The 25,306-nt window shown below is 34.6% G+C and overlaps 1 protein-coding gene across 1 annotated transcript in view; it reads left to right on the forward strand.

Moving 5' to 3' along the window:
* ADAM7 (ADAM metallopeptidase domain 7) overlaps nt 1–25,306 on the forward strand; it is an 80,314-nt gene that overhangs the window by 14,168 nt on the left and 40,840 nt on the right. Inside the window, exons 4-9 of the mRNA XM_041767418.1 lie at nt 2,992–3,070; nt 4,022–4,098; nt 5,076–5,268; nt 7,179–7,232; nt 12,302–12,373; nt 23,636–23,805. Of these exons, the coding sequence (XP_041623352.1) occupies nt 2,992–3,070; nt 4,022–4,098; nt 5,076–5,268; nt 7,179–7,232; nt 12,302–12,373; nt 23,636–23,805 (645 nt within the window). The remainder of the gene's footprint in view (nt 1–2,991; nt 3,071–4,021; nt 4,099–5,075; nt 5,269–7,178; nt 7,233–12,301; nt 12,374–23,635; nt 23,806–25,306) is intronic.

A 25,306-nucleotide genomic window follows, 5' to 3' on the forward strand; every position in this document is an offset into this window, starting at 1 on the left:
CTTAAACTAGAAGCAACTCAGAGCTCCTCAACAAGTGAATGGTTAAGCAAACTGTAGTAAATCCATAGTATGGAATGCTACCCAGCATGAAATGGAACAACTCCCGTGGATCATTAGGGCATTATGCTGAATGGGGAAAAGAAGGCAAACCATATGTCATATACCAAAGGTCATATACCATATGATTCCGCTGATAAAACATTCTCAAAATGACAAAATTATAAGGCTGGGAAACAGATTGGTTGTTTTGAATTATTGTTAAGAATTAAGGATGTTGTTCGGGAAGCCAGGGATTATAAAGAGATAGCAATGAGGGAGATTTTTCTGGTGGAATAGTTCTGTATCTTGATTGCAGGGGTATAACAGAAATCCACATATATGAAAAAATAACACAGAAATGCACACACATGTATTGTACTAGTGCACATATCTGGTTTTGTTATTGTACTATGGTTGTGTAAGATATGACTGAATGAAGTGTACACAGACACCAGACTCTGCTATGCTATCTCTGTAACTACCTGTGAGTCTGTGATTATTTCAAAATGAGAGAGTCGTACTTTGTATTCATGAATTGAAAAAAAAAATAGGATCTGTTGTTCTATAAGAAAATGACGTTTTTCAATATAATTTGGGGGGAAGAGAGTGATCCCTACTATGATTCAGTCCCTAAACTTAAATGCACATCCTGGCTGCATGCAGAACACATAATCCTACCTATTTAGGACTTACCAAGGATGAGACAAGCTATGTTCATGGAATGTGGGCATGAAGAGAAATCTACCAATTCTGCTCTATTAGAGCAAATTCTCATTGTTATGCCAGCTCTCTGAGGAAAGACAAGTAAGAAGGCACAGGTGGATATTTTTAACTCAGGTTAAATATTTCCTTAATCTCGTTTTATAAAAATCTGTTGTTAAATGCATATTTATGAGATAATTAAAGGAAAGCTTGGATAAACAGCTATGTAGAGAGAATGATGTCAATTTTAATAATGAACATGTTTATGCATTTATAACTACATAACTGTCTGTTTGTTTTTCTTGTTCATATAACACAGTATATGTTTTACCTCTCAAAAGTGATTTTGAGCTCATTCCATTCCGTCAAACCCAAGTAATGGTACTGACACTAGGGCTTTCTCTACTCTATCACCATTTCATGTCCAATAGAGTCAATATTACACTTTTCTTCTTGTGGACTCATGAATGTTAAAATGGAATTGTTATTATCCACATGGGGTAATTCAGACAGAACTAAGTGAATTTCAGAGCACAGTACAGGGTCTCCTTACTGAGTAGGAGATAAGCATCCTATTGGCTGTTGTCAGAAATCTCACCAGATAGAGGAACTATAAACAAACTTCTTTTCAAGCAACTTATAGTGTGCCTTTGAATGAAAAGTTGACAGTCTTGAGGGGGGGATTAACCCTATGCCTATCCTTTTCCTGATTCTAGGAATAGGTTTGGGGCATATCAGGAAGTCTTTGATGCTGACATCCCTGCTTCTGTGTTATCTCTATGTGCAGTCACATTTACTCCAGATAACACAGTCACATTCCATCATCATATTTCCTCCATCCATTCCCTTCCACCAGGCTTTTTACTTGGTCAGTGTTGTAGCCTGGCTTCTTTTTTTACTATTGTTGATCTCCTATTTATAGGAAGACTGCCCTGAGCTCTTCATTTTTATAATTTGGAAACATAAACCCTAGTTCATGTATTCCAAAAGTCTTGACTTTAAAAACTAATGTTTCTGTCGTGAGTTTCAAAGGTCTGTTTTTCAGGATAAAATTTCACTTTTTTTTTTTTTTGTAGAAAGTACTTTATTGAGGTGATTTGGAGTGCTGGTTTCCTGTCTCCTGTCCAGCCGCCTCAGTACAGTCTCATGGGTGGAAAAGACCAGGCCTCTGGGCTGCTCTGGGCCACTACCCAGGAGAGGCTGGGCAGTGGGGCAGGGGGGCTGGGACTCCAGTCCAGGGCAGAGGTTCCAGGCAGCAAGGGTGATGGTGGCTGAGGCAGGGGCTGTTGTGGCCCAAACCCCCAGGGCCGCGGAGGGGGCGGTGTGGCTACCAGCCAGATGCTTTTCAGCAGGTCAAAGGCTATTGGGGGGCCCCAGGCTGCCCCAGATGGAAAAGGTAACAAGGGTGGCCAAGGGAGTTGGCCAAGGGAGTTGACATATACAATCTTAATTCTCAGTGTGAGGATACCCATGGGTTTTATACAGGAGATGTGGGAGAGCACTGGTTACTCTACAATCACTCAGAATGAATGCTCTTTACTTGTGCAGAGAAAAAACTATGAAGAATTACATGAAAATATTAACAGAGGTATTTCTCTAAGGTGAGAATTTAGGACAATTTCATTGGTACTTTTCCATGTTTTCTAAATTTACTATTATTAGTACATATTGCTTTTATCTAAATATATAGCTGTTGGGTTAATGTATTTTAAAATAGGTATAGTGGGGCAGCCTGGGTGGCTCAGCGGTTTAGCACCACCTTCAGCCCAGGAAGTGATCCTGGAGACCCAGCTTCGAGGCTCACATCGGGCTACCTGGTGGGGCCTGCTTTTCCCTCTGCCTGTGTATCTGCCTCTCTCTGTGTCTCTCATGAATAAACAAATAAAATCTTAAAAAAAATAAAATATGTATAGTGTATGTATATATGACATATGTCAAATATATTTTGTATAAAATGTATTTATATATTATTTTTACTTAGGTAACATTTTCTCTAGGTCTTCTCAAGTTGTTGCCTTGGCTAAAACTACCAGAATCTTTTTCAGTTTCTTCAAGTGTTTACCATACCATGAAGTCCATGTAGAAGGTTTTTTTCATCTGAACAGGATTGGTTTTGCTTATGTGTTTTTAGCACGAAAGGAACTTACTGAGATTTGAAAGCAGTCTAGAGACTTCTCTCTCCATAACTGGTTTTATTGGGTGACTTTATAGAATGAGTAAATCTCACTACCTCTCTGCCCTCTTTTCCAGGGAGTTCCTAGGTTTAAATTACAGTGAAACTTACTACTCCACAAAAGGAGAGATGATCACCAGCTATCCTTCCACCACGGTAACTTATGGGACCTTCCCATGTCTCTTTTCTGAAATTTCCTCATGTGATTTTGAAACCCAATCTAACTTTATAAGCAGCTTCAGAAAATATTATGTCAGGAAAAAAATATTATGTCAGGAATGAATATTGATTGAATTTTGTCACTGAGTTATCCTAGAATAGAAAACATGACCCTCCAAACTCTAAAAGGAAGCTGATTATTAACAAATCAATGACTGTTAATGTATTTTTCTTTACTAAACCGACTTCTATATACTCAAAATGGTATTAAGTCTGGAGGAAGGGTACGTAGGGCAGGACACAAAAGGAGTATAAGACAGCCTGATGTTCAACATTCTTTTATGCAAAGGATGGTTGCTGGCCTGTGAGGGTCTGAGATCCCATGGGAAGGGCCACACATAGGCAGGAGTTGAAGAGATGGATATAATGGAAAACGTGATTACCTGACAGAATCACTGTAGGCAGAGCACCACGTAGGGAATGACAAGGATACTGACTTGACTGAAGCACAATAGTAGGAGACTTGAGGGGACCTGGTTGGAGAGTAAGATCTAATTTTAGCAATCATCAAAAACATTAGCATATTTCATAGGCAACTGTAGGAAAACTATAATAATAACATAAGGGTAGTTTGGTAGGAATTTTAGGATGGGTTTAATAAAAAGAAATATTTATAAGGAAACGGTCACATTTCTAACGCTGGATTCATCAACTAATAAACTGCTAAATATACTGCTTAACACAATGTAATCATGCGATTAAAAGGATTCTAAAGGAATTTAAAAATTTCCAAATGACAGAAGACAATGAATAAATACATGAATGAGTATGTGTATAATTTGTGAGAATGAAGTGTTGGTATATTATAAACACAAAATATGTGTATATTATAATTTATGTAATATAAATATATATATATTTATTTGATAGCCTCTTCATCTATTTTAGGATCACTGTTTTTACCAAGGATCCATCATACATGAATTTGATTCTGCTGCCAGTATCAGCACATGTAATGGTCTGAGGTATTGGACAAGTATCTATTTTATTTATAAATTTTCATAATGGATTTTCAGAGACATTTCCTTCTCATCTTTCTAACAACCCTTTAAATAGAAAAATTAATGGGAAAAAACTACTGTGTATTTTCAGCATAAGTATACATTATGACCCATCGTTTATGTTCATTTTTGAGAAAAAGATGTCTAATGCGCAGCTTTAAGCAAGACAAGTTTTTCAGTATATGATCAAGGGATTCAAGTTGTAAGACTGCTGGAAATCATCTAGACTGTCCTCTCATGTTACAGACACTGAAATCAGAGACTTGCCTCTGAGCATTCAGTCTTACCGGTGATAGAATTCAATCCAAAAACCAGGCTTCCTAACTTCTAGTCCTGTAATTTCCTACCACACAACATTTCACACCATTTTAATTATCAGGAGTTTAGAGTCCTTAGAAATTAAATCAGAAGTAAAGCCTATTTCAGTTCTCTGTAGATCTTGGTCTTAAGGGTAAGAAAGGAAGGCGGTAGAGAGTAGAAGAATAAGAAATTTCCACCTTCATATGTGAAGTACTCATACATGAATGAGTACTTCACTTGAGTAGATCCCAATATATTCAGAATAAGAATACCTTTGATGACAAAATTTCTGGATAATAGTATTTTACTTTCATGTATTTACTCTGCAATTAATGCATGATGGACATAAAAAATCACAAAATGTTTGCTAGAACTCTGAGATTTCAAAGTAGAGATCGAACTGTCAAATTTCTGAAAATTTAGATGATTTCCTTCTTACGAAAGTTATTATTTCAAAGGCCACAATAACCTCATCTTTTTATCATTCCCAGTACCTGACTACATGCTCATGAGACTTCGGTCTTATAGTTTCCATTCTTAAATAGACAAAGTTGATAAAATGGAACAGAAGAATATTGTGAGAAATATAGAAGTAAAATGGAATAGATCTTGAATGTACATCACATTCCCATTTTCCATAGGGGATTCTTCAGGGTATATGACCAAAGGTACCTCATTGAACCAGTGAAATATTCAGATGAGGGACAACATTTGGTGTTCAGATATAATCCAAAGATGCAGTATGCTGCCAATTATTCTTGTACAGAACTCAATTTTACAAGGAAAAATGATCCAAAGGATGATATTAAAATCATGGAAGACCTCAAAATAGAAGTAAGTGCTTTATCTTTAAATCATCTTAATGCCAGGAAAATGTCTCATTGCTTTTTGATTTCAAAACAGAGATATGAGCTGAACTAATGAAGTATATATGCTACCTGAGTTTGAATCTTCATTGTTTAAAATCTAAAATGTAAATCAAACTTTTTTAAAATCAACATAGAAAATGTTCATTCCCTACAGTAAATCTGTTTGTCCCATCAATTTTAAGAATGGGGAGTATTTACAACCATACATATAGATTTATGGCATTAAGACAATAAATGTTTGGAAAGGATGAAATTTGCAATGTCAGGAAACCTCTCCTAAATACTGTCTTCCTTAATCTTCACTGACATTTTTGTTTTTGGGGGGTGTGTTCATGATAAGTCAGGGTCTCCCCCTCTCATCAGTCCAAATGCTCTAATTATGAATTTTTTAAGAGTAATAGTAACTTCAATTTCTGGTGGGATAATTGCACCATCAGAGCCCTCTGTGTCTTAGGCTTTCCTGTACTAGTTCTAATCACCTCAAATCTCCACTCAGTGTTAGCCTTTAAGATCTATAAGTACCCCTCTTCTTCAAATATTCTTGGTCCAGATAGTGTCAGAAACTTACTAGAGGCCTAACAAATGTTTCTGATTGATTCAATCAACTAACAATTAAAATACATACTTAGTTCACACAAAAAAATCACTTAGTTAGATCTTTGTACGATATGCTTCCGGTTTTACTTAGAGGGAAAGCATGCACCTCAAGGTATAACACTGAGAGCTAAAACCAGAATTTTCTGGTGTTGGTGATTTATAAAATAAAAGATCTATAATTAGCAACTTTTATACATTTCTTGGAATTCAGGCTACTGCACAGTAGGAGATTGGGAAATAGGAGAAAAGTAGAAGGAATACAGTCAGTCCTATTAGCTGCTCAGTCCTACGTTTTGCTCTTCACTATTGATAAATCCTTTTTATAGGAGCTACCTAGTAGGCATTTACTTTATAAATGAAATAAAACTAAGCATTAAAAATTGTATTCATTATTCTTATTTATAACCCTTCTATTTATTTGTTTAGAGTATAAACTAACACACAATGTTACATTAATCTCAGGTATACAACATAGTGATTCAACATCTCCAACATCTCCATACATCATGCTGCACTTGCAGTGAGTGTAGCTACCATCTGTCACCATACAATGCTACAATATCATTGACTATATTTCCTATGCTGTGCCTCTTATTCAATGACTTATTTATTCCATAACTGAAAGTCTGTGTCTCCCATTCCCTTTCATCTGTTTTGCCCATCACTACTCCTCCCTGCTTCCCTCTGGCAACCATCAGTTTGTTCTCTGTAGTTATAGGCCTGATTCTAGTTTTCATTTGTTTGTTTACTCATTTGTTTTGAATTTTAGATCCCACATAAGTGTGAAATCATATACTAGCAGTCTTCCTCAGTCTGATTTATTTACTTAGCATAATACCCTCTAGATCCATTCATACTGCTTCAAATGGCAACATTCCATCCTTTTTATGCCTGCATAATATTTGTATGTGTGTGTATACCACATTTTCTATGTCCTTCCATCTATTGACAGACACCTAGGTTGCTTTCTTATCTTAGCTATTGTAAATAATGCTGCAATAAATATAATTTTTATTTCACCTGAAAGGCTAAAGAAAGAAAGGAAGGGTATTAAAATATAGAATGTTGTTTCAGGTTTTTTAAAATCTGATGTACAAGGTCATATGTATTAATAATATATTGGGTTTTATTTGATAAATTCCTGGAATTATTAGTTATACTTCTGCACCTTACCTTCCTGTATCAATAATATTAACATTTCTTACCAGGAAAACTAACTTAAAACATTAAAATGAGGAACATTAACCATAATTTATTAAATTTTTCATAAATTTCCAGAGGATTCATAAAGAGAAGTATGTTGAACTGTTCATTGTTGCTGATAATAATGTGGTAAGTTTTCAGATGAACATTTGCTCTTCATTCATGCTTATAAAGCATAGCTGTGATTCTAAACAAAAAAAAAAGGAGAAAAAAGTATTTTAATCAGAATTCCATTTTTGGCTCAATCTTGTTTTTAGCTTCCCCAAACAGAATTATGTAAGAGGTGATAAGGTCCTTTGGCAGTATAGTGGACTAAGTCAAAAGAGAATTTTTCTCCCTATTATGAACATATGGAAATGATGAACAATGTATACAAATTTGAAAATAAGTGCACAACCTATAGTTTAGTTCAGAAGAAAACACAGGAAATCTCCAAGTCCTAAAAATGAGAAGAGAATCTCTGTCAGAGCAGTGTGTAAAATTCAAAGGCTTGGTGACATGTAATATATAGAACATACTGCATTATTACCAGAGCCATAAAGAGCTGCTGCATCTCTGTAAAGGGAACTGGATAATCCCTTTCCAATGAAACTGCAAAGAGAAAATGTTCTGTCTGTCTATAGCAATGGGTAGGGAACATATTAAGCATGAGAAAGCAGAAATCCGAAACTTGTGTCATGCGATGATGTGGAACATGATATATATTTCTTTAGATACAGAAATGCTAAACAAAGCTTTCAACGTAAAGGTGATTAGAAACTTGATAAACTATCAAAGCTCAAGTCAAAAGTGTCCTATAAAGACAGGCTCATAATCCAAGATAAAACTAATCACATGAGGAAGTGTCAACCAACATAATAGAAAGTAGAATAAGCTCTCCAAGAATTGAAAATTATCCACTGATATTTGAGATTATACACTTAACAATAGAGTAGGAAAATATATTAAAACAAAAAATAACAGAGTTACAGGGAGAATCTGGGGTTTTTCTTCCCCTCTATCAGGAAATTTTAGATCAAGTAGGAAAAATTAAAAAAAAAAAAAGAAAATATTTGAGCCCATATATATAGTTTTAATCTAATCAGTTGATGGAACATCCTGCATCCACAAAATAGACTATATATATATATACATATACTCTTTCCAAGTGCAGATAAAATACTTTCAAAAATTAAACTGGTATTTGTCCACAAAGGAAGTAAAAATAAATAGAAAGGAATAGGTATATAATAAAGAACACCTTTTTTAAAAAGCATAACCAAAGTGGAAGCTGTAACAAAAATTATTACTAAACCAATAAAAGATCATTGGTTTGGAATCTAAAGCAAAATACACTTTCAAATATTAATTGAATAAAGAAATCAAATCTGAAATTATGAAAAACTTAGAACAACAGAAATAAAAGATTGGTATGGAAAAAACTGTTTAGATGCAGATAGAGGTAGCAGTATTTTGAAGGATATTTATAGACATAAACATTTCTATTAAAGACAAAGAAAAAAAGAGAAAGAAAAATTTAATGAACTAGGAGTCTAACTGGAAAAGTTAAAAATGAATCCAAAAAATATAAAGAAAATAGTTTTAACAATGTGTAAAATTATAAGACACAAACCAAAAAAGAAATAAATGGTAGATCAACAAAGCCAAATGCTCATTCCTTGAAGACATTTCTGAAATAGAGAAATCTCTGATAATATTTATTAAGAAAAAAATAGAAGTCACGGAGTGTTGTTTAGAATCACTAAATTCGGGATCCCTGGGTGGCGCAGCGGTTTAGTGTCTGCCTTTGGCCCAGGGCGCGATCCTGGAGACCCAGGATCGAATCCCACATCGGGCTCCCGGTGCATGGAGCCTGCTTCTCCCTCTGCCTATGTCTCTCCCTCTCTCTCTCTCTCTGTGTAACTATCATAAATAAATAAAAATTTAAAAAAAAAAAAAAAGAATCACTAAATTCTACCCCTGAAACTAACACTACGCTATATGAGAACTAACTTGAATTTAATAAAATCTTGAAAAAGTTTAAAAAATAAATGGCACCTTCAAAAAAAAGAGAAAATGGAACTACAAATATAATTATAAATAAAAAGAAAGCATAACTATGAATACAGTAGAGGTTATACATCATTAGAAAATATATGTACAACTTATGCCAATACATTTATGAGTGGATGCCTGCAGTAAAATACTACCAAGATGACGTGAGAAGAAATAGGAAACTCTGAAAAGTTTAAAACTAAAAAAATTAAAACTAAAAAAATTTAAAAACTAAACTAGCTCAAGTCTATCAACAAACAAACACTAGACCCACATGCATTTAAACACAAATTTTACCAAATTTCCTATAAGATAATCCTATCTTTTACAAACTGCTCTGAAGAATAGGAAAAGAGGAAAAATTCTTCATACATGTTATAAAATTATTATAATCTTCATAGGAGTTGTTTACCACTGTGTAACAAACTACTCCAAACTTAGTGTGGTCTACTTATGTAACTGTAGTAATCTAGTTTACTGTGCTAACTGGCTGGTGTAAAAATGGCCTCAGACACTTGTCTGGTATGTAGTATTGGGTTTCAGTTGGCTCCATAAGCAGTGGGCTAAACTGTGCTTCTCACATCACACCTGGGCATCCAAATATCAAGAAAGATGCAAGGCTTCAATGTATAAGACCTTTTCAAGCTTCTGCTTGTACATTTATTAATGTCTTATTAGCCAAAGGAAGCCATACAGCCAAGCCTAGAATTGATGTGGGAGGGAAATATATAAGGATATAGACATCTAGAAGATTGATTTCTTGAGGGGATTTACTGTAACAATTTATGATGACTTTGATAACAACTCCAAATAAGAAATTAAAATTATAAGCCAATTTCACTTACAAACACAACTACAAAAATCCTAAAAATATTTTCAAATATTTTTGAAATATTATCCTGAACATACCAAAAAAAATTTACATGGCAATGGTTTATTTTTTAAAGCAATCATCCCAAATATTCTCAATAAAACTCTTAGCAAGTAAGAATGGAAAAAAATAAAGAATATTTACCAAAATCATTCTATCCTGTATATAAATATATATATATTAAACTTAATAATGAAATGTTGGAATTTTTTTCTCCAAAAGTGAGAATAAGATACATTTGTTTTCATCGTCAATATATTTTCTTTTGATAGATTAACTGAAAATTTTAGCCATCACGATAAGACAAAATAAATGAGATCTATGTTAATTTAAAAGGAAGACACAAAATTGTTGTTTTTTTGAAAAGCAGAAACTACAGCTACTTATTTTTTTTAAAAGGAAATTGATAAAATTTAAGTGCTGCTTAGGCTTACATTAACATGTTTATGAGAACATATTAATTCACTTTTAAAGAGTGCTAAAATATGCTTTCTTAATAATAATTTATTAGTAAGAAGTAAGAACAATTTGTTAAATTTAATATTTACCAGGTAAAAGTTTGCTTGATATGACTTTAGGGGCATTAAACTGGACTTATACATGCATACCTATCACATTTGCTGCCTTAATATTGTCTTTAGATATTAAGGAGGTTAATTTTTGGAGTAGTTCTATAGAAAATCATCCATTTTCATTTAATGAATAGTTAATAAGCTAGACTCTGAGTATTATAAATCTTTATAGTTATCTGAGTAATATATGCACACATGCATACATGTATGTGTTAGCTCAGTATAAAGGGCAACAGCAAGAACAATGTAGAGTTAGTGTATTCTCGTAAGATAGAATAGAAAACTAAAGGCAACTTTTGGGAAATATTTCAATGTATTTACATATCTTGAAGACAGTGTGATGAATTTTAAGCGGCTAAGTAGAGTAAGGATATGGATGTATACACCCAGACCTAGCAAGTTGAAAGAATAAGCAGAACACAAGTGTCTTTATACTGGGGAAGGCTAGCTATATAATGAAAGCTTGTCAATAAGAATGCAAAGACCCCATATCACTTTCTTTCCCTTAGCCCATGGATGGAAATCAGTGATTAAAGTACCCTATCCCTATGACCTCTAAGATAGGCTCATAATCTCTCAAATGTGTATTTTAGGCAAGCACTACCAACTGGTCACCAAGAATTCTGGTGTGAAACTATATTTGCCATCCAGAAGGGGGATGGTGGAAAAAAGGAAACTCTGCACAATAAAACACTAGAAGTAATAGGGTATTAGCAAACAAGGTGTTAAGAAAATTCTTGAAAGAGAAAATGGTCAATATTAAAGGTAAACAAGATGACCAGGAAGATGAGGAAAAGGTGTTCAAATGGATTGGATAACTAGGAGGACATTTATGTTCCTGTCAAGAATAGTTTTAATGGAATAGAGGCAGTTGAACCAATGAATAGTAGTAGGTTGTGTAAAGAATGAGAGATGAGAAGTGAAGAGAGTCTAAAGTTATATCTTTGAGGTATTTAGGTACGTGAGATAACAGGAGAGCAATGGAATAGTAACTTACAGGATTCAGAAAAGCCATGCTTCTTTTAATTTTTATTATAAAACAAGTTTGATCATTTGCATTTATCCTTATGGGATACTTTTGTCATTATAAAGTATAATTTATCAGGCTAAGTTGATAATGCTAAGAAGAAGATCCTCATGGCACAAATGTAAATTCCATTTGTAGAAAGGGAAAAAAAAAAAGCAGAATAGTCTACAGAAGGAAAGTCTACTTCATCCTCTCAGGCTTTCCCTAAATAGAAGGGGGAGCCACAATTTCCTGCACTTCTCCATCACATCTCTGGCTCTAGGGTGGTACTTGATTACATTCCTTAATTTGTGATGACATGGACATAGAGGGTCTGATAAAAGTTTCTGGTTTTTTACAATACAATGGTTTCTATGGAGCTTTAACAAGTTTTGTTTCACCACCATGATAAATATGGACTCTAAAGGACACTTATCAGTTCGCTTAATAAATCAATGTACTGTAATATATTGTAATGTGAAAGGGGGATAAGGTTATGAAGAAAACCTTAAGCTGAACCATGTCCTTAGAAACTGCTTTATGTAGTTATTTTATATCAAAAATATAATTCTGCATAAATTGCCCATTTTTACCTGACCAGAAAGAATGCCAATAATTTTTTTCTTGAAAATGTCTCATATTGAGAGAAGTATTTTATTGAGTTTTTATTTATCTCCTATTATTAATGAATGTTGAACTGATGTTTTATTTCCAGTATCGCAGGAATAGTTCTCCTCTCAGTAAGCTGAGGAACAGAATTTGGGGAATGGTCAATTTTGTCAACATGGTAAGATCTGCTACAGCTTGAATCAAGCTAAAAATGCAAATGGAAGAAGATTTTAAGATAGGTGGCTGCTGGTTTTGTGGTAACCTTGGTATTGAGATAGCCCAAAACATAAATTTTTTACCATGTGGAATAATTAGCCAAAATCCACTGAAAAATTCACAGCAATAAATTAACCAGCACTGACGTTTTGGTTTTCTAAGTAAATGACATTTAATATTTAAGACGTTTTCAAATATTGATTACTAATCACAAAATTTATAAAGCTCTGTATAAAGACTTGAATATTTATTGTACATAAATCAAATCCACTAATGCATTTAAAATCACTGCCCTAGCATTGTTGGAGAGATTGTTTCTGTTTGCCCTCAACTTCAGGCCTTTATCAAGGACCAGTGCTCAATTATCTCCACTTACATTCTTATCTCTTCTTCAATAGTAATCTATTCTTGTTGGTCACTCAGTAATTACCACCCTAGTTATGGGACCGGGACATTTTATTGTCCTGATCTATCCTGTCTTATAAAAGCTTTGTCCATGGGTCTTTGGGTAAATTATTCTGTTTGTGCTCTTCCTTCATTGGTAGGAGACATTGAATGTTCTGCCCTTAGGTTTCCTCCTTCCTGCTTCTCCTCCAGGGGTAGAAGGCTTTTTTTTCTTTCCCCTTCTTTCAGCAACAATCAGTTTTCACTTGAGTTCTGGGAGCATAAAAAAAAAGCCCCACTCTCAACAATGGATATGTCATCCAGACAGATAATCAATAAAGAGTGGTTTTGAACAACACTATAGGCCAAATGAAGCCAACAGGTATATACAGAACATTCCATCCAAGAGAAACAGAATACACCATTTCTTCTCAAGATCAGATGGACTATTCCATAGTATATATTATATAGTGGGCCACAAAGCAAATCTTTGAACAAATTCAAAAAGACAGAAATTATATCAAGTATAATGACAAGATTACTGGAAAATTTATAAGTATGTGGAAATTAAAGAACACACTCCTGAACAATAAATGGATCAAAGAATAAAAGAAAGGTAAAATAAAAATATATCTTGATACTAACAAAAATGGAAGCAAAACATACCAAAACTTATGGGATCCAGTAAAAGCAGTTCCAGGAGGAAAGTCTATAGATGTAAATGCATACATACATTAATTAAAAAGAAAATATCAAATAAACAGCAATGTTATACCTTAAGGAACTACAAAAAGAACAAACTAAGCCCACAGCACAGGGAAAGAAGAAATAAGATTAGAACAGAAAAAAATATATATATTTGCTGAAAGTCATGCAGCAGTTTAATGCTTTTGTTTCTTTGTGGAGAGCAAGAATCTGGTGGGTTTAAAGATGTTCCCAAAGCAACAGCTTCTCCCATCCTCCAGGCCCAGTGACCAGAGATGTTGAAAATCTTTTCATGCGCTTGTTGACCTTTCATGTATTATTCCCAGTCTCTTAACTCCACCCTCCACGGTTTCATGCACATCCAGAGGAGGCTCATGAAGATTCTGAGCATAGGTGTGAAATTCCTTGTGTTTATATTTTCAGAAGGTCCTATACTCTCATTTTATCCCACACATGCCTTTAGCAATTCTTTACAATTATTCTTGGCTCAGTATCTCTTTTTATCATGCTCTGCCACTGGGAGATGCTCTAGTACTATCTGTCCCCAAAGGAGGAAATCTTCCCTTAGATTTTGGGCTACTCATTTGCGCTGTTACCTCAATTAACTTACGGTCTGATATGATATGAGGTTGTAGATTCTCTGGCTTTTTCTTTTTGTCAGGGTAGAAGCAACATTCCTTCCAACTTTATACATCTTAGCCAGAAGTAGAACTTCTCTGAACTTTAAAACTATGTCTATGGAAATTAAAAATCCTCCTCATATTTTTCTAAAAGGTAGAAGCAATGTGGAATGGAATAGTGTTTCACCTGTTTCTTTTTATTGATTGATTGATAAGGGCTTTTGTAAGTTTATTTGTGACTTGGGTCTGATCTTATTTTTCTGATAATGCTTTTAGTTTTTGTAACTATCTTTTCTCCTAACCATAGAGGCTGCTAAAGCATTTTTCCAGTTTTATTTGAGAAATAATGGACATGCACTGTTTATAAGGCATACAGCACCAATGGTTTAACATAAACTGTGAAATGATTATCACAGTAGGTTCAGCTAACATCCATCTTCTCATATATGTGTAGTGAAAAGAAAAGAAAAAATAAAAGAATAAAGGAAAAATAATCTCCTTGCGATAAGACCTCTAAGTATCTACTCTTAGCAACTTTCCTATCTATCATTTAGCGGGGTTAGCTGTAGTCATCATATTGTACATTTCTAGTACTTACTTATCACTGGAAGTTTGTACCTTTTGACCACCTTCCTCTAATTTCCCCTTCTCTCCATACCCCTCCTGTGGTAACCACAAGTCTGATCACTTTTCCTAAGAATTTTTTTTCATTCCGTATATAAGTGAGATCATATAGTATTTTTCTTTCTCTGTCTGATTTATTTCACTTAGCATAATATCCTCCAGGATAATCTATGTTATAAAAAAATGGTAGGATATCCTTGTTTTTTTATGGCTGAATAATATTTCATTTTATATGGCTACTATAAATTCTTCCATTCATCCATTATTGGACACTTAGACTGTTTCATGTTTTGACTATTTAATAATGCTGGCATAAACATAGGGGTGCAGATATATTTTTGAATTGGTGCTTTTGTTTCCTTTGATATATTCCTTTAATTTGTTAGCTGAACCTACTGTAGTAAGAATATATCAATATACATGTGGAAATGTGGATCATATAATAGTTCAATTTTTAAATTTTTTGAGGATCTTCCATGCTGTTTTCCATAATGGCTATATCAATTTACAATCTCACCAACAGTGCTCAAGGGTTCTTTTTTTTTTTTTCCACTACATCCATACCAGCATTTGTTCTTTCTTGTCTTTTTGATGATGGCCATTCTAAGAAGCATGAGATGTTATGTCATTGTGATTTTAATTTACATTATCCTAGTGACCAGAGATGTTGAAAATCTTTTCATGCACTTGTTGACCTTTCATGTATTCTTTTGAAGGAATGTCTATTCAGGTACTTTGCCCATTTTTGAATTAGAATTTATTTTCTTTTGCTACTAGGTTGCTAAGTTGTTTATATGTGTTGGATATTAACCCCTTATCAGATATATGGCTTGTAAATATTTTTCCACATTCCATAATTTGTCTTTTCACTCTTTTACTAGTTTCCTTTGCTGTGCAGAAGCTTTTTAGTTTGATGCAGTCCCACTTGTTTATTTCTTATTTCATTGCTTGTGCTTTAGGCATCATATCTCAATAATCATTACTAAGACCCATGTCAAGGAGCTTTATTTCTGTTTTCTTCCATAATTATCATGGTCTCAATTTATGTTTTCAACCATTTGAGTTAATTTCTATGAGTGGTATAAGAATCCAGTTTCATTCTTTTATATGTAAATATTCAATTGTCACAGTGCCATTTATTAAAGAGATTGTGCTTTGTCCATTGAGTATTCTTGACTTCCTTGTCAAAGATTAGTTGACCCTAGGAGTGCCTGGGTGGCTCAGTCAGTTGAACTTCTGACTCTTGGTTTCAGCTTAGATCACCATTTCCATGTCTTGGGATCAAGCCCCACATGTCTCTGTGCTCAGTGGGAAGTCCACTTCCTCTTTCCTTCTCCCTATGCCCCTCCCCTCGACTCTCTCTCTCTCATAAATAAATGAATTTCTTAAAATAAATGAATCTTTAAAAAATATTAGTTGACTCTGTTTGCTTGGATTTATTTCTGGGCTATTGATTATGTTCCATTAAACTATTTGTATGTTTATATGCCAGTACCATTTTGTTTTGATGACTGTAGATTTATAACTTAAGATCAGGAAGTGTGATGCTCCTGCTTTGTTTGTATTTCTCAGGATTTCTTCGGCTATTTGAAGTGTTTTGTGTTCCATATAAACTTTCGTAGTGTTTTTTCTACTTCTATAAAAAAATGTCATTGGAATCTTGATAGGGATTACATTGAGTATATAAATGCTTTCAGTAGTATTGATATTTTTACAATATTAATTCTCCCAGTCTATGAACAGGGGATATTTTTGCATTTATTTGTGTCTTCTTTGATTTCTTTTATCAACCTCTCATTTTCAGTATAGACATCTTTCACTTCCGTAAATTTATTCCTAAAATTTTATTGTTTTTTTTTTAAAGATTTTATTTACTATTAATGAGAGAGACACACACACAGAGGTAGAGACACAAGCAGAGACACAGGCAGAGGGAGAAGCAGGCCCCATGCAGGGAGCCCAACGGGGGACTCCATCCCGGGTCTCCAGTATCACGCCCTGGGCCGAAGGCGGCGCTAAACCGCTGAGCCACCTGGGCTGCCCAAATTTTATTGTTTTTGATGTTCATGGATATGGGATCAATCTCTTTGCTTCTTTTTCAGAAATTTCTTTGTTATTGTATATAAATGCTACCAAATGTTTGCATGTTAATTTTGTACCCTGCAAATTTACACATCCATTGATTACATCTAATCATTTTTGGTTGTCTTTAGGATTTTCTATATATAAAATCATGGCTGCAAATAGAGACAGGTTTACTCTTTTCTTACTAATTCTAATACCTTTAATCTCTTTTTCTTGTCTGATTGCTCTAGGTAGGGCATCTAGTACTATATTGAATAAGGATGGTAAGAGTGGACACTTTTGTTCTTTCTTTCCTTTCTTTTTCTTTTCTTTTCTTTTCTTTTCTTTTCTTTCTTTCTTTTCTTTTGTTCTTCTTCTTCTTCTTCTTCTTCTTCTTCTTCTTCTTCTTCTTCTTCTTCTTCTTTTCTTCTCCTTCTTTGGAGAGAGTAAGAGAGAGAGAACATTAAAGTCAGGGAGTGGGCAGAGGGGGAGAGACAGATTGAAAGAGAGGGAGAGAGAGAGAGAGAGAGAGAGAAACTTAAGTAGGATCCATGTCCAGTGTGAAGCCTGAAACAAGGCTTGATTTCATGACTCCGAGATCATGACCTGAGCCAAAATCAAGAGTTGGATTCTTAACCAACTGAGCCACACAGGTTCCCCTTTCTTTATTTTAGAGGAAAAGTTTTCAGCCTGTCACCACTGAGCATGATATTAGAGATGGGTTTGTCATATATGGCCTTGATTATGTTGGGATGTGTTCCTTCTATGCCTAATTTGTTAAAAGTTTTTTTAAAATAACAAATGAAATTAATCTGCTAAGCTGAGATATGATTCTTACGATTCATTTCTTTGATTCTATTAATGTATCACATTCATTGGTCTGCTTATGTTGAATGATCCTCACATCTCAGGGATAAATTTCACTTGATCATGTGAATGATTCTTTAATGTGTTGCTGAAATCAGTTTGGCAGTATTTTATTGAGAACTTTTGCATTTGTACTCATCAGAGGTATTAGCCTGCAGTATGAGAATGATATTAATTCTTTAAATGTTTGATATAATTCACTAGTAAAGCTATCTGGTCCTGGACTTTTCTTCATTAGAATATTGTTGATTACTGGTTCAATCTCCTTACTAGTAATTGGTCTATTCAGAGTTTCTATTTCTACTGATTTGATCTTGGTACATCATATAGTACCAAGAATATTTGCATTTCTTCTAGGCATCCAGTTTTTTGTCATATAGTTGTGCATAGCAGCCTCTTATCTTTTAAATATCTGTGGTATCCATTGTAATCTCCTTTTTCATTTATAATTTTGTTGATCTTAGTCCCTTTTCTTTTTCCTTAGTCTAGTTAGCGTGTGTCCATTTTCTTCATCTTTTTAAAGAATCAACTCTTAGTTTAGCTAATCTTTTACAATGTTTTTCTGTTCTCTATTTCATTTATTTCTCCTATAATCTTTATTATTTCCTTTCTTTGGCTATGTTCGGACTGTTTCTGTTGTTGCTGTTAATATATAATTCTTCAAGGTGTAGAGTTATGTTGTTTACCTCAGATGTTTCTTATTTCTTAATGTAGGCATTTACGGTTATGAACTTTCTTTCCTCTTGAACTGTTTTTGCTATATCCCATAAGTTCTTCACGTTGTGTTCCATTTTCATTGTCTTAAGAAGCTCTTTTATTTCCCCTTTAATTTCTTCTTTGATCCATTAATTGTTCAGGAGAGTGTTGTTTAGTTTACGTTTCTGTTTTCCTCTTATTATTGGTTTCTAGTTCTATACCATTATGTTCAGAAAAGATACTTGGTATGATTTTTTAATGATTTTTGAATTTGCTAAGAATTGTTTTGAAACCTAACATATGATCTATTCTAAAAAATATGTGCACATAAGAATATGTATTCTGCTATTGTTAGATAGAATGTTCTGTATATATCTGTTAGGACTAGAGTATTGTACAAATGCACTGTTTGCTTATTGATTCTCTGTCTGGATGATCTATCCATTGTTCAGTATGGAGTATTAAAACATTTTTTTTAATTTCTCCCTTCAGTTCTTTTAGTTTTTGTTTTTATATTTAGATTTTCCAATATTGGGCACATAAATACTTACAATTATGTCTTCTTGATATATTGACCCCTTTATCATCATGTAGTGATCTTTATCTCTTTTTACCATTTTTAGTTTAAAATCTACTTTGATATATGTATAGTTACCCTTGCTTTTTTTGGGGGGGGTATTATTTGCTTGAAATGTCTTTTTCCATCCCTTCATTTTCAGTGTATGTGTGTATTTAGGTCTAACATGTCTTTTGTATGCTGTATATTGTTGGATTTTGCTTTTTTATACATTCAGCCACCCTATATCTTTTGATTGGGAAATTAAATTTGTTTACATTTATAGTAATTATTGATAGGTAGGGACTTGCTATTGCCATTTTGTTAATTGTTTTCTTAGTTTTGTAGATCCATTCTTCCCTATTTCTTATCCTACCGTCCTTTTCTGTATTTTGATGTCTTTGATATTGGTAATTGGTATGCTTTGACTTCTTTATTGTATGCATCTAATTATCAGAAAGTTTTCCCTTGAGGTTATCATGAGGTTTATATAAAATATCAAACTTATCACATCCTAATTTATACTTATAACAACTTATACTTTATGCTTTTTTTTCTCCTCTTTACATTTTACACTATTTACCTGATTTTTAATGATGTTTGATTCTTTACATTGGTATCTGTACATTCAAATAACATTGAATGGGAGATTCTTCCAGATGTATAGATTTTCTTTGGCAGAGATAGTTCTTTACCAGTCAGCTCTGTTTGGGTTTCTATGTGTGTCTGCAGATAATGTCTTTGAGAAGACTATGCTTCTACTCTGGTCTATTTTTGGATATAACAGTTTCATCTCTGAGGATGGAGAAGCAAGTTATGCCACTGGCTAAGAACAGTTGTATAGCCCTGCAAGCTTGGTTCCCTTGCCAAGTGAGGATGCAGGATGGGCTCCCCAGTTGCCTGTATTTTCTAGTCAGGCTTACTAGACCAGAAAGTGAGTACTATATTCAGTAATACATGGAACTATGAATTACTTTCCCTGGATAAGGCCCAGTGCCTACACAACTCACTGTTTGAGGGCACAAAACAGCTCAGAATGTGCACAGAATTCCCTGATCAGAGAAGGACATCAGTTTTGTTCTATGGAGGAAACCAAGGCCTGTGCTATCTGTCCAAGAGTCACCTATACATAAGGCTGTTGAACGGATTACACACCTTCCCATGTGCTCTGGTTAGGCTGCCTGGTTGGACATACTGAAAACTATATTCAGTGATGACCAGGACTATGAATTAGATTCCCTGTCCTGGTGCAATAGAAAAAGCAGCTTTAAAGCTGGACTATATCTTTGTTGTCTTAACTTAAGCTAAACTGCACCCCAAAAGCCGCAGCCAAACAGGGCCACTGGCTTTGCTCTGCAAACTATAGCTATGTCTGCCTTTCTCTTGTGCCTTTCTGGAGTTTTCTGGGATGCACAGCTTTCATCTGTTTTACCAAACTTCAGTCAGTTGGAACAAAAAGGCTCTCTTCACCATGGGTGGACTATGTCTCATTCTCCTTGCCTGGGTAGCGACTCCAGACAACTCTCAATTTCCCAAAGAGGCTCTCCAGTTAGAAGGGGCCAGAAACTACCCTCACCTTGGCTAAAAATTAATTCCCCTGCCTGTGTGTAACTCAGGAAGCCTCCACACTTGGTATAGGTTTCTCCTCATATCTGAAAGTAGAGCATTCCTATGAAAGATTTAACAGGAATGCTCTACTTTCAGATATTAGGAGAAAACTTTCATAGGCCAAAATAGCACAAATCAAAGAAACAATTACTATTAATTTATATGGGAATGTTTTTGAGCCAAAAAAACAACCTCTTTTAGGCTTTTCTGGTACCTGAGGTAACATCTTGCTAACAAATGCACAAAATAAATTGATATAAAGCACTGGTGCTCAAAGACAAAGTTCAAATCTATGGCAGCTTGATACTGTGATTCTGAGCGTGGTTCCTGGAGAAAGAGCTTGGCAGTGCCACCTACCTAAGGTATGTGCTGCCTCTATAATGACTCACCACAAAACAAACACTGAGCATTATTTTTCCTTTTTGCCCTATCTCATGAAAGCAAAAATTTTCTTCAGATTTCTTTTCTTCAGTGAAAACAAATTCTAATGTAGGTCTTTTGTGAAAGCAAAATGGCATAAAACAAACTCAAAAATCAAGGAATACCTGTATTGGCTTTTTTCTGAGAGTAATCAGCTCCACCTATCCACTTCTTTCTCAAACCATCACTGATTCACACACATTTCAGGAATGTCACCGTCTCTTCTGGTCAGATCCAATGAGAAGACTCCCCATGGTGAGTGGGGCTATGTCTCAGTTGTCTTGCCTAGGCTACTCTCAATTTCCCAATCTTCAATCAGGAAATCCCAGGAGCTACTCTTGGCTTTGTGTGTGAATTAATCCCCCTGTGTGTGTGTATAGTGGAAGGGCTCATGCCTGGTACTGATTTTGCTCTGGGGTTGATCAGCTCTGCTCCTCTGCTTCTCAGCTCAAACTCCTCTTGTTCTGTTTCTTATATTTTGCAATTGTCTTTATTACTACCCTAACACTGATCTAAATATAAGACTCAGTCTTTCTCTTTGGGTTCCCATTGGCAAAGTAAACATACATACAAAACTGGGTGCATATTACTGAGCTTTTACTAAAGATTTCCAGTTTAGATTGGGAAGTCATACTGGTCCTTTATCCTCCACATTATTTTACTGCATCCTCTCTCATTTACTTTCATATTGCCTTTACCTTTTTATCTTAGAAATTTCAAAGTTTGGGGTGCCTGGGTGGCTCAGTGGTTGAGCATCTGCCTTTGGCTCAAGGCATGATCCTGGGATCCCAGGATCAAGTCCCACATCGGGCTTCCTGTGGGGAGCCTGCTTCTCCCTCTGCCTCTGTCTCTGCCTCTCTGTGTGTCTCTCATGAATAAATAAATAAAATATTTGAAAAAAAAAAGGAATTTTCAAAGTTTTTTCTTTATTTTTTTAATTTTTTTTTAATTTATTTATGACAGTCACACACACAGAGAGAGAGAGAGAGAGGCAGAGACACAGGCAGAGGGAGAAGCAGGCTCCATGCACCGGGAGCCTGATGTGGGAGCCTGATGTGGGATTTGATCCCGGGTCTCCAGGATCGCGTCCTGGGCCAAAGGCAGGCGCTAAACCACTGCGCCACCCAGGGATCCAAAGTTTTTTCTTTACTATGAAGAACGAATCAACTCTTTACAATTTCCTGAATAGGTATCTCCAAACCCATCCAAGCATTCTATAGATGCAGCAAGGTTTTATTTTATAGGATAATTTCTCATTAGAAGAGAGTACATTCATAGGATGACAGATGACAAATTTTGTTACCATTGGCACTTTCCCCAGTTTTATGGACCTAAAGCCCACTCATGAGTTGTAGAGACTCCAATGAGCAAGGTTAAAAGAAATTCTTTCTGTGGGACCTCACTTATAAGGTTTATTCCACAGTAAAGTCAGGGTCAAAAGGAATAGACATTATAGGTTCCAGTATGGACTTGAGATCATGATTTGACTAAAGGTCTAACTTCATGAGAGTTTAAAGGAGGCCTAGTTCTCATGCTTATGAAATGACTTTGTTGGACTATGTTGACAGGTAGAATTCAATATATTCATATTATGCAGGTTAAGAAAATTAGATACTTAACACAGTGTTGCTATACCCATGATGTATCACACTTCTTAATAACTGTTTGCATCCTCTACTAATACTGAGTGAGTGACCTCTTCATTTCTACTCTTAACTCAATGTTCATAGTTCTTCATTCATTCTTCCAGCCTACTTTGTACTGGCTATTATGAAATATAAAATTGATATAACATTTTTACGGTCTAAAAATCCTCTTAATAGTTGCCTCAATTCTGTCTTCTTTGTGCTGGCATCAGAGGATCTACCAACTTAGTGTTTACAAAAGCAAATGGGAATGGGGTGAGAAGGCTATGGGCTATAGCTATTTGCACCTGTTTTGAGCAGTCTCCAAGAAGATTTCACAGACGACAAAGTAGCTCCAAAAATCAAACAAAATATGACAGCTAAGCTATTGCTTTTTAAAAGCCAGTATCAGTTCTAATTTGCCATAGAACTAATTAATGACTTAAATAGAGAGATAGATAAAGAACATTCATTCCTCTGTGTGCCACTGTTAGTAAACTCACATCTTCAGGTCAGTTATAATCTCAGAGTTTTATTAAATTATTTAATGGACACATCTTGAGCCCAGTGACTGTAAGGTTTATGATATTCAAGGGGAACCATATTTTTCTTTTTTTTTAGTTAAGTTTCTTTGTTGGTCATGGCAATTCACTCAGTATTCTGAGCAATTTACGTTCTATTTCAATATAACATTTGTTTTTTTTTTAAAGAGCACATATTTTTTTAAATTTTTATTTATTTATGATAGTAACAGAGAGAGAGAGAGAGAGAGAGAGGCAGGGACACAGGCAGAGGGAGAAGCAGGCTCCATGCACCAGGAGCCCGATGTGGGATTCGATCCCCGGTCTCCAGGATCGCGCCCTGGGCCAAAGGCAGGTGCCAAACCGCTGCGCACCCAGGGATCCCCAATATAACCATTTGTAAAATAAGGCCTACACTTTTTGTTATAGTACTTCACATGTTAAAATTATTACTTTTTATTGTAGAGGAATATATAATGATGAACTATCCTTCTGTAAATTGACTCTGTGAAAATTAATTTCTCCTTTGAACAGATTTATAAAATTTTGGACATTCATGTGACATTGGTTGGACTTGAAATATGGACAAATGAAGATAAAGTACACATAGATTCAAATATAGAAAATACCTTATTGCGTTTTTCAACTTGGCAAGAAATAATCCTTAAAAAAAGGAATAATTTTGATCATGTTCTATTACTCAGGTATGTAAGTGCTCTATTTTTCTGCATACTCTAGGTGGATTAGAAAAAAAGAAAATAAAACGAATGAGCAACAACATACTTTTTAAAACAATTGACTTTTGCACAGTACACAGTCACAAAATGTTATATCTAGCTATACATAAAATTTCCAAATGAACTTTTTAATAGTCTTTCTTTCTAATACTGATTAATACTGGAAAGTAAACATAACACATTTACATTTCTGGGAAGGGTTGAAAATGTCATTAGGTAAGCAATATACTTTTATAATTGATTTATTTATCAGCATCCAACACTAACTCCTTTTATTCTTCTGCACTATGCCATTCCAATACTCCACCAAAACCTACATTTCGGAGAAAGCAATTCATTCTCTGGACATTTTCCCTCAACAAAGTGTCCTTATTCAATGAAAAGCATTTCAAGAGCATCTCTTCCACAGCTTTAATATTCCTAAGTAAACAAGGGTTTGGATTTATCAACAATATTAAGTCATTCTTAAAAAGGGGAGGGGGCATTTTAAAATCATTTTTGTAATTCAAAATAACCATACTACTCAGTCTATAAGGAAATGATAAATAATTGTGGAGTTGAATCGACTTTAACCTTGCATTAACCATAGTCCTATTATCCTAATTAAAATATGAAAGCACAGCTTTGGAGCAATGGAGTTTTTTAGCATTTCTTCTAGTGCCCTTAAAGCTACTATATAACAATGGTACCCACTTTACCTACTTCATCTTCCTATAATAGCAGTGTTTCTCCTACAGTCTACAAATATGCTTCTTAGCATTATTTAAATATTAACTTTCAATTTGAACTCAGAACTGTGAGCCTTTTAAAACCTGTAGTTGGAGGTCAGCTCCAGCTCTTTGGCAGACTGATGAGAGTGAACCACACCTCCAAAGTCATATCATTTCTGATTTTCATATCTGGGATGGCCCACAGTATATATACCCAGGGGGGTAGTTTTACCTGACTGAGACTCAGATATTCATTCACTAGTATGCTCTAAATCTATAGAAATTAAAGTAAAATATCATAATAACCTTCATTTTGGGCAAGATTATCCTCTTTGCCTATTTCTTGGACATGTGTTTTAAAATACTTAATAAATTAGTCTAGAAATAATACATGCTGTAAGCAGAAAACTTTTTACTTTCATGAATGCCTCATTCTGAGCAGTAGCTTCTCACAACAATAGTATGTCTGCAAATAGGAAAATGAGGAAAGTTCTCCTAAATGTCTAATTGGGCATCATATTTGGGATTTCTTATGTGTTGAGTTTCTTATATGTCCTCTTATCTATATTCACATAGATGAGTGATGAAATAATATATATGGCATTATCATGGTGTGATTTTTGTTTTAAGTAACCATGAGCAAAATCAGAATCCAGATTGTGTTACACTGATGCTTCATCTCTATACACAGTATTCTATTCCAAGATTTCTAGCATCTAAGAAGACAGACATTTTAAATTCCTCCAAGATACGTAACC

This window comes from Vulpes lagopus, chromosome 8, assembly GCF_018345385.1.
Source record: "Vulpes lagopus strain Blue_001 chromosome 8, ASM1834538v1, whole genome shotgun sequence".
In the NCBI taxonomy this organism is placed as follows: Eukaryota; Metazoa; Chordata; class Mammalia; order Carnivora; family Canidae; genus Vulpes; species Vulpes lagopus.